The sequence below is a fragment of the Ochotona princeps genome, chromosome 2 (assembly GCF_030435755.1).
Source record: "Ochotona princeps isolate mOchPri1 chromosome 2, mOchPri1.hap1, whole genome shotgun sequence".
In the NCBI taxonomy this organism is placed as follows: domain Eukaryota; kingdom Metazoa; phylum Chordata; class Mammalia; order Lagomorpha; family Ochotonidae; genus Ochotona; species Ochotona princeps.
In genome coordinates, this window is record NC_080833.1 from 129,668,877 (window position 1) to 129,679,207 (window position 10,331).

The 10,331-nt window shown below is 36.7% G+C and overlaps 1 protein-coding gene across 1 annotated transcript; it reads right to left on the reverse strand.

Moving 5' to 3' along the window:
- Positions 1 to 9,191: 9,191 nt before the first annotated feature.
- LOC131478258 (putative vomeronasal receptor-like protein 4) lies at positions 9,192 to 10,124 on the reverse strand. The gene has a single exon (XM_058656708.1). It carries the CDS (start codon positions 10,122 to 10,124, stop codon positions 9,192 to 9,194), a length of 933 nt encoding a protein of 310 aa, XP_058512691.1.
- Between the last annotated feature and the right edge of the window lie 207 nt (positions 10,125 to 10,331).

Consider the following 10,331-nt stretch of genomic DNA (forward strand, 5'->3'; position numbering starts at 1 on the left):
GCGTACTCACCCCAGAAGGAAGCAGGCCCCTCACCCAGGCATGTCCGGGCCCAGCCCGCCATGAGCCATGGGCACATGGCGGACTGGGTTCGGGATCCGAGCTAGACGTCTGCCCAGTCAAGTTCAATGGCTTCTTAGGTATACCCTCTCTGGTCTGAAGGTAGAGCCAACAGAGTGTCGTCCCGATCAATTAAAAGCTCCAACATATCATCAGCAACAATTTACAGCATTATGGAATTAATTGACATAGTATTGAGCAACCAGTGTGTTAAAAATAAATGCGAGTTCTTAACCACATCCTGTGACCACCTCATTGACATTTCAATTTTAGTTTATATACAACTGGTTCTATACATCTTAAAATAGCTATAGATTATCATTCAGCTGTTTTGTGTTCATTTTCATTACAATGACAAATATATATATTTTTAAAAAGCTGTGTTGAAAGGACATTTACAACCTCAGGTGCCTACAAGAAATGTAAAAATTCTCTTATAGATGATTAATTAATGAGTCATAAGACATTACAAAAAGAGATACAAAAGACTAGGAAATGCAAAAAGATAAGTCACAGGCAAAATAATTGAATTTTACACCAAAAGTCTGAAAATTGAAGCAATAGAAATCCGTTTCCTAAGAATATGTAAAAGCAACCCCTCAGGTGTATTAGCAATGAATATCATGAGGGTACAACCACTTTAAGTTAGAAATGAAAGATAATCCTCCACCCTTTTGCTTTTTACATGGATTGTAACACTGTTTGCATGTACAATAGTAAGGACTATACTTTTTTGCAACTAGGTGCATTTAAAAGTTTCATTGGGAGTCCACCTTCATTCCTCAGTACAGATGCATTCTGTTGATTTTCCCAGATTCCTGGAAGCCTGGTCCCCATTATGTCCTTTGTGTGGTTACATGTGTGTGCTTATTCTCCTTGTGTTGTTTTATATTTCCCATAGAAGGTGTCTTGTATTAGAGAGAATATATGATGTCAGTATTTTTTGGCTTGTCTCATTTCCTTTAGCTTGATGATCCCCAGCTGGACCCGGTTGGCTGGAAATAATAGAATATAATTCTTTTTAATAGCTGAGTACTATTCCATAGAGTAGATATTATCACAGTTCTTCTATCCAGCACTCTTTTAACAAAATATCTAGTTTGTTTTCATGTTTTTGCAATTGTTGATTGTAGTACAATAAATATGGGGGAGAACAAGTTGCTTTTTCATGTATTAGATCTTTTTGATATACTCCCAAGAGTGGGATTGCTAAGTCATATAGTAGGTAAATTTTCAGTTACCTAAGTATTCTCCATACCGACAACCAGAGTGACTGTACAAGTCCGCAGACCCACCATAAGTGGAGAATACATTTCTCCCCACATTCTCACCAACCGCTGTTGTTAGTTTCCTGTATGTTGGCCATTCTCACTGGAGTTAAGTGAAAACTCAGTTCTTGTTTTATTTAAATTTCCTTTATTGCTAGGGAGTTTGAGCATTTTTTTCATGTCTTAGTCATTTGGATTTATTCTTTTGAAAAGTGTCTGCTCATTTTCTTCACCTATTAACTGTTTGTCTCTTCATTATGTTTTTAAGAGATTTTTGTATATCCTGTCCTTTGTGTAGTGTGCAAAGATTTTTCTTGCATTCTATAGAATTCTTTAGTTTGCTGATTGTTTCCTTTGCTGGGCAGAAGCTTCTTAGTTTTATGTAGTCCCAGTTGTTTATTTTCATCTTGACTTCCTTTGCTTTTGATGATTTTTCTAGGAAGAGTTTGCCTACACCTATATCTTATATAGTATTTTCTATATTTTCTTCTAAAGGTTTGATGGAGTTGGGGTGCAGGTTGAGATACTTTATCCATTTCAATTTGATCTATGTGTATGGTGAAAGACAGGGATCCTGTTTCTTATTTCTGCAGACTGCTATCCAATTGCCCCAACAGCATTTGTTAAAAAGACTTTCATTCTTCCCTGGGTTATTTTCTGTCTCTTGTTAAAGATCAGATGGCTGTGCATGGGTTGGCTCTATTTTTGGGTTTTTGTTCTGCCATGTTGGTCTTCCTCTCTGCTTCTGTACCAGTACTTGTACCAGTACTAGTATCGCATCTTTAGTTAGGTTTATTCCCAGCTATTTCATTTTCTTCTCTGTTATTATAAAGAGTATCGTGCTGGTTAGTTCTTTTTTGGCTTTGGAATTGTTTGCATACACTGGGGCGATTGATTTATGTTCATTTATTTTGTATTCTGCCACTTAACTAATTTCTTGTATAAGTTCTAGCAATTTCTTCACTGAGTCTTTTCACTCTTCTCTACAGAATCATGCAATCTGAAAACAAAGATAGCTTGATTTCCTCTTTTCCAATTTGAATTTTTAAATTTGTTTTTCTTGTTTAATAGCTCTTGTGAGTACTTGAAGTACTATGTTAAATAGCAGTGGCAAAGTTGTCTTTCCCCATTTAGTACGATGTTCATACTGGGTTTTTCATAAGTTGCACTGATTTTGTTGTGGATTGTTCCTTCCATGCCTGCCTTACTTAGGGTTTTTAGCATGAAAGGGTTTGGGGTTTTATTAAATATTTTCTCTACATCTATTAAAATTATCATATGCTTTTTGTTCTTCAGTTTCTTGATGCTTCCAAATAATCTCTTCTCTCCAGTAGAATTCATTGCATGCTCATGAAGTATACGATGTCATCATTTTTCCCAAGAGACTTCTGTGTTTCCTTTTTGTCACGCATGTGTTGGTTTCTCAGTGGCACGTTATTTTTTTAGGGTGTAATAATTTGTTGCTGATGTTGTTGTTCTTGTTGTTATTGATGTGGCTGTTATGAAATGATGTCAATCTGAAAAACAGTAATATTATTTCAACCCCAAGCAGCCTGTATCTCATGCAACAAGATACTGTGAAGTAACCAATGAACCAACAATCGATATGAGTCAGATTGCTTATGATCTACACCAAAGAATTGTAAAACCTGATATACTTGTAAGGCCCTATGCTACTTGGAAATGGGGAAGGAGAGCAGAGAAATCTTACATCACCCTAGAAGGTGTGAGGAAGATGGGAAGTATAACCTATTAGGATCATAACTGGCAACTCATACACAACAGACTCGAATCAGCATTAGACAATAGCAAAATTACAAAAGCATATGTGGGGAATCAGGAGACATCCTAACAACCTCTTAACAGGAGGTCATATGCATAGAGCAGGGGGGGGACCCCAGAGTGGAGCAGGCAGACAGGAGGAGGCTTGTATCCCAACCCTGAAGACTCCCAGATCCTCACCAAGGACTTTCAGTATGAGCATTGAGGACTACATCCCAACTGCCAATCACCCATCCCCATTTGGATCTCCCACATGGGATGGAAGAAGCCCAAATCCTGCCTTGCAGGAGCCAAAGTCATCGGAACGACAACCAGGAGCACTGAGCGGTCTGCAGATACAGAAGAACAGTAAACTTCCTTTGGGACTAGGGAGAGGAGCATGTTTAGATTTTTGTGTGTTGAACCATCCCTGCATTCCATGAATAAACCCCACCTGGTCTTGGTGAATTCTGTATTCTGTTGGCTAGTATTTTGTTGAGTATTATAGCACTGAACTTTTTCAATATCATTCTGTCCACTTCTTGGAAGTCTTCTAATTTGTTGGCATATAGTTGCTTGTAGTAATTTTTTGTTACATTCTGTATGGCTTAGGTATCAGTTGTCATGTTCCATTTTTTTCATTTTTGATATTATTAATTTTTGTCATCTGCTTTATTGTCAGTTGGGCTAGAGGGTTATCTATTCTGATAATTTTTTCAAAGAACTCACTCTGATTCACTGATGTTATGTATTGTTCTTTCAGTCTCTATTTGGTCTATTTCTTCTCTTGTTTTGATTATTTCATTCTGTTTTTGGAACTATTTTGCTGTTGCTTTTCTAGATCCTTCAGGTGTTTATGTAGCTTGTTTACCTGGTGTCTATCTTTTTGTCCTAACGCAAGCACTTGTTGCAATGAATTTGCTTTTTTTATGATCTTTTTTTTATTATTAATTATTTTGCATTATGTGACAGTTTCATAGGCTCTGGGAATCCCCCACCCCTCCCCATGCCCCTCCCCCTGGTGGATTCCTCCACCTTGATGCAGTATTACAGTTCAAATTCAATCAAGATTCTTTCCTTGCAATCGTATACCAAGCATAGAGTCCAGCTACTTATTGTCCAGATGGGTTGAACAGTTTCTTGGGGAGATCATGTCTGGTCCAAAGTTAGAGCTGGTAGAATATCATCCCAGTTAATTAAGAGTCCCAATATAACATCAACAGCAATTTGCAACATTATGGAATTGACACGGTTTTGAGTAACCAGTATGTTAAAAAGAAAAAAAAAAAAAAAGCAAGTCCTAGCCACAACCTATGATTAGCTCATTGACATTTCAATTTTAGTTTATATATAGCACCGGCTGCTATATACCTTAAAATGGCTATAAGGTACCATTCAGCTGTCTCATGTCTATTTCATTTTAGTATTTAGCCATTTGCTGCGTTGAAGTATAATTTTGCTGATCTTGGCAGATTTTAGGATAATCTAGACTGGCTTGTAACTCTAACAAGACATTTGTCAGCAGTTAAGGTGCAGAACATTTTTTTTGGGGGGGTGTGCAGGAAAATCCTCAACACCATGGTGAGGAGTAACTAATCTTTGTGTCCCACCCAGCGAGGCATGAGCCAATCCACGCCAGCTCTTTCCTGTCAGATTTCAAGCTCTACTTTCTGTTGTTTGTCTATTTATTTTAGGTTTTTTTAGTTTGTATGATTGTTTGTTTGCTGTGAGGGGTTTTCGAAGCGATCCCGATGGTCATTGCGAGGGAGGGTGGGGGTCCAGAGGTGGAGCCAGGCTCGGACCAGAGAAAGCTCTCCTCCCTGGTCCCAAAGAACATTTATTGTGCAATGAATTTGCTTCTCAACACTACCTCGGTATTATCCCACAGGTTTTTGGTATGTTGTGCCTGAGTTTTTGTTGGTTTCAAGAAATTTGTTAATTTCTTCTATAATTTCTTCTCCAACCCATTTTTCATTCAGTAGTATGTTGCTCATCTTACTAGAGTTTACCAGCTTCCTGGGCTCCTCTGTTTTATTCATTTCTAGTTTCAGTCTGTGTTGGCCTGATAAAATGCATGGTATGGTTTTAAATGTTTAAAGTTGGTGAGGCTTGTTTTATGACCTATCATCTCGTTGATCCTGGAGAAGATTCCATGTGTAGATGTTACATATATATGCTACATTTATACATATATATATATTCGGTGTCTATGGGATGAAAGCTTCTGCAAATATCTGTTAAATCCATTTGTTCTATTGTCTGTGTGAAATCTATTGTTTCATTGCTTTGATCTGTCCGTTGATGTTAACGTGATGCTAAGTTCCTCCACTATTATTATATTATCATCTATATCTCCCCTTAGGTCCATCAATAATCGATTCATATAACTAGGTGCTTTTGTTTTTAGATTATATACATTTAATATTGTCATTTTTTCTTGGTGGATGTCTCTTTTTATCATTATGAGGTGTCTATATTTCTTTTAATGTTTTTCATGGTGATGTCTATACCATGTGATTATAAAATAACTGCAGCAGTTCTTTTTTCTCTTCATTGGCATGAAATGTTCTTTTCCATCTTTTCACATTTCCGCTTCATTGTATCTTTGCTGTTTACATGTGTCCCTTGTAGGCAACAGATACATTGGTCCGGTTCTTTGATCCAGCCTATTAGTCTATGTCTTTGGACTGATAACTTCAAGTTGTGTTCAGGGTTGATACTGATAGGTTATGAGTTAGAACTGCCGTGTGTGTGTGTGTGTGTGTGTGTGTGTGTGTGTGTGTGTGTGAGTATTAATGCTCAGGTCTCTGTTGAACTTTTTGTAATCTTTCATGAGAAGATCTTCCCCTTTTGCCATCATTGGTTATGATTAACTTCCTTTCTTTCTGACGCCAACACATTCCTGAGCAGCATTCCTATGACAGGCTTAGTGTTGGTGTATTCTCCTAATTTCTGTTTTTGTGGAAATAGAAGCAAGAACTTTGTGGGATAAAGAGAAAAACTTTGACAGTTTTTCTCTTTTAAGATCTGCGAAATGTTACTCCATTCTCTTCTTGCTTGAAGGATCTGAGAACTTGACAATTATTGTAATTGGTTTTCACCTACATGTTATCTGATGCTTTTTTCATGCTTGGTTCAGTATTTTTTTCATTATGTTTAGCAGAGGAGAACATGAAAACTATGTGCCTGTGTGTCTATATGGATCAACTCTGTGATTCTATGCCCTTCCTGTATTTGGCTTCTTATGATTGCAATGTTTTGAAAGTCCTCTTTTATAATGTTATTGGAGACTACCTGCATATGTGCCTCTTTCCACACCTTCAGGAATTCCTATAATTCTGATATACATGTTTTGATGGAATTTCTAATTTCTTGGATCTTGGCTTTATTCAGATTATCTTCTATAGGTTTAATTAATCATCTGTTCTCAAATTGGTTATCTCCCAATTCTAATATTCTTTCTACTGTAGCATTCATTCTGTTGCTGAGTCTTTCTACTGTGTGTTCTTTAGTTCAGGTATTTCAGTTTGGACCTAATTTTTAGATTATATCTCTGTGCTGATATATTCTTTAAATCTCTTCAATTCTTGATATCATTTCTCATTGTCTCTGAAGAGTTTTATGATTTTTTTTATATTCCCTGTCTGGAAGATCTTCATATCCTCATCTGCAGCTCTAAGACTGATATGATTGTTTGTTAATTTTTGTGGAAAGCACTAGTTTCCCCATATGTTGCTTCTGGTTTTCCTCTTGGCCTTTCAGATCTGTGGGCATTCTTGTTCCTCTTGGTAATGTGTGTGTCCCTATGGGCATTCAGTCTCTGCTGTTTTGCTGTTTTTCTCAGGTTCCTGGAGTCAGAGAGGCTGCTGAGGCACAGGAATAACAGCTCTGCAATACTTGGGATGGGTTATTCATTGAACCACCCTCTTCAAGTAGTAGATATGGCATGTTGATCTGGGAGAGTAGCAGATCAGGCAGGCACATTGACAGCTGACAGGGATCCACACTCTCCTGTGTTATTTGGCATCTGGTCCAGAATCCCCCCTCTAGCCCAAGGATTCTGTGTCTTCCTATTGGGTTGTCTTGGTATACATCAGAGTGTTTAGGGTATAGACCCTTTGGCTGTATGTATGTTCAGTTTTTGCTCGATGTGTCCCTCTCTCAGGTGGTTCACTCCCCAGATGTTCCCTTCCCATTACCTAATTCTTCAGTGGTGTGCCCTCCACAGTCATGGCAGCTTTTGGTCAGGTGCCCATGGATGTTTTTTCATGTTTGCCTTCCTTTACCAGTGTTTTGTCCTATAATTTTTTAAATAATTTTTTTCCTACCACTGTCTCTTTCAAAAGGCTCATGCTGGGAGTCTCCCTGTACTTGTTTGAAATGCATGAGCCTTTTGTCTGTGGCATGGGATGTCTTCCCATTGCTCACATGTGGTCACCTTCCTAGAATGCCAGCTCTAATCCTGAACATTTTCAGCAGTTATTCCTCATCTTCATGGCACTTGCCTCCCTCCATTGACACAAGGCAGCTTCAGTCAGCTCAAGTAGTGTTAATCCTATTCCAACTCTACATTCATCCAGATTCCTGTTCCAAAGCTTTGTGCAGTCTCAGCTTGATTGGCCAATGTGTCATCTCTCAAATCGTGTATTATTAAAAATATCACATTCTACAAACTTTCAATCTCTGTTCTAAATTGGTGAAGAGCAGTATTTTTCAAATTTTAAAAATGGATTTGTCAGGATATACATTTGGCTATTACAAAAATTACCTGAAGATATTTTAAATACTTTTTGGAATTGTGCTTTTTTGGGGAAAATGCTATATGGTGTAATAACTTCAGGTGCACAAGGTTATGCTCAAAATTCATTAGACTCACAAAATGCATTAAAATCTTGAAAGGGAAATTTGAGAATTTCTAAACAAAAGGTGAAATAAATAAATCATCTAAGGAAGGGACCAAACTAAAAAACAAGTTTTCCATTCATCTAAAAATGCATAAGATATATGACAAATCTATTTGAATTGTTCAAATTGTAGCAGGCGAAAGGAATTTTAAAAAAGGCAAACATGACAAGCTGACTTAGCTACATATGAGAATCAATATATATTTTTACACACAATATAAACTGCCAAAGCAAAATTCACATCACAAAAGCTTCTCACTTGGGAATTACATTTAAAATATGTAAGTAACTAAAAGTTATATGGAGGAATCAAAACAAAATGGCATTAAATTATATGCATAAAAATGTATGCTTAGAAAAAAGGAAGTAAATAAAGGATAGTGAAATTACTCAATACAAAACATGTGCTAATAGAATGAGCTGAACAAAACAAGTTGCTAACAAACTCAGTTTGCTCACTTCATATAAATAAAACCATGTTTTTAAAAAGCCTGATGAACAGTAACTTTAAGAACACTTAGGTTAAATACATTCAAATCAATCCAATTTAAAATGTGCTTGAAATTATAAGCCTGCATATAGAAAAAATCAAATGGTAGAAATTAAATAATCCAGCATTTCTTTGAACTGTACAAAAGAAATGAAAGAAAGTATTGCACAAACTTTTATTGGGTAAGCTTCCAAAATTGACAACTAGACACAAATCTGCGGGTTGAGAAGTACACTGTGTCAATCAGTGACTTTAAAAAGTCACTTAAATGTTATCTATATTGTGTAACCTGAAAGAGCAAGAAGAGGTTCACTGAGAAAAGGAAAACAATCTACAAAAACAAGAGTAAACATCCCACATATTATGCAGTGTCAAAACAAAATCAAATATTAACCACCACAGATAAACTGGATAATACGTAAGTAGGCTTCAAATCAGAAGTAAGTTTAGATTACTTTCTGAAGTAATAAATAAGAATTTGATGTCAAAATGAGCTTCATAAGAGCAAACTCAGAAAATGCTTCCTACTCAAAGTAAGAAAAGTACAAAAGGCAGAATCTTCAATGCCATGGAATCTTTGAACTAGGAGAGGCATATAGACGTTGGTAATGTCAGAGTGAAAATAATTAAACACAAGTTAAAATAAGCAAAATTCTGAACATTCATATTACCTAAGAAACTATGGATTTAAAAATATCATGGAAAACAGACTACATTTTCAGACTTGCTACATTAACTGTTACAATCATTGTCATATCAATAATTTTTTTCAGAAGACCAAGTATTCGTTTATCAGAACTAAAATGTAACAAAGGACTGAAAGCGGAATAGACGTTCCCCAGAAGAATCTGAATATCCAAGACTACTGGTTCATATTTCCACAGCATAATTGAGAAGGATGAGATGGTCATATTCACACAGTACATAATCACAAAGAAGCTCACCAGCACAAGGACAGTACAGGTGGCTCTTTTTGCTGGGGAGATTCTTGAGGAAATGCTCATGCTGTGAAGGTACTCAGACTTCCTCTGATGGCTACATAAGAAAGTCACCAGGTACATGCTGGACAACAGCATGAGTCCTACAAATAAAACACGCTGGGATAATACAAGCATGAAAAATATTTTCCTAATGATGGAGTTCATTGAGGAAAGGGAGCAGTACTTACTGACATTGAGTAGATTGCTCTTATTGGAATGAGTCACAGTGTAGCTTATCATGCTACTGTTGGAAGACAAATTGACGGACCAAATACAGATTAAAGCAATGATAGTATAATTTGTGAGTTTATGTTTAAATCTTGACAAGCAAAAGGAGCTGGGACAGACGGTGATGACCTGAACGATGCTCAGGAGACAGGTGGTGGAGATGGATAGACCCCTCATCACCCGACTTACATAGGTCAAAAGCTTACATTTTAATTCATTTTCAAAATTCAGTGATTTAAACACGTTTTCAGATAAAAGACCCAGTGCAGTAAGAAGCATCACTATGTGGACAGAAGCCAGGTGGCAGGTGATTATATCAGTGGGTCTTGGCCTATAGACTTGGTAGATTGTGAGGAAGTGAAAGATGAGGAGAATGGCATTGGCTAAGATTCCAATGCTAGCTTGAAAAAAATATACAGTTTTCAGAGATAACATAGTGGAGACTGTTCACCCAGCATACTTGAAAATATTTCATATATCTGAAAAGAGACCTCATGTTATCAGGGATGCTCATATTATCATGAAACCCATCAAAAATCATTATTTTTGTTTTACCCACTTACTTTTATAAAATCTGAATGCTTAACAGAAATTCTTGGTAGTAAAAATTCTTCACTACTTTTTCTATAATGCCTAAAGTTT

What these genes read in the sequence shown, in the direction of transcription:
- LOC131478258 (XM_058656708.1), bottom strand. Translation starts at nt 10,124, where the DNA reads ATGTTATCTCTGAAAACTGTATATTTTTTTCAAGCTAGCATTGGAATC.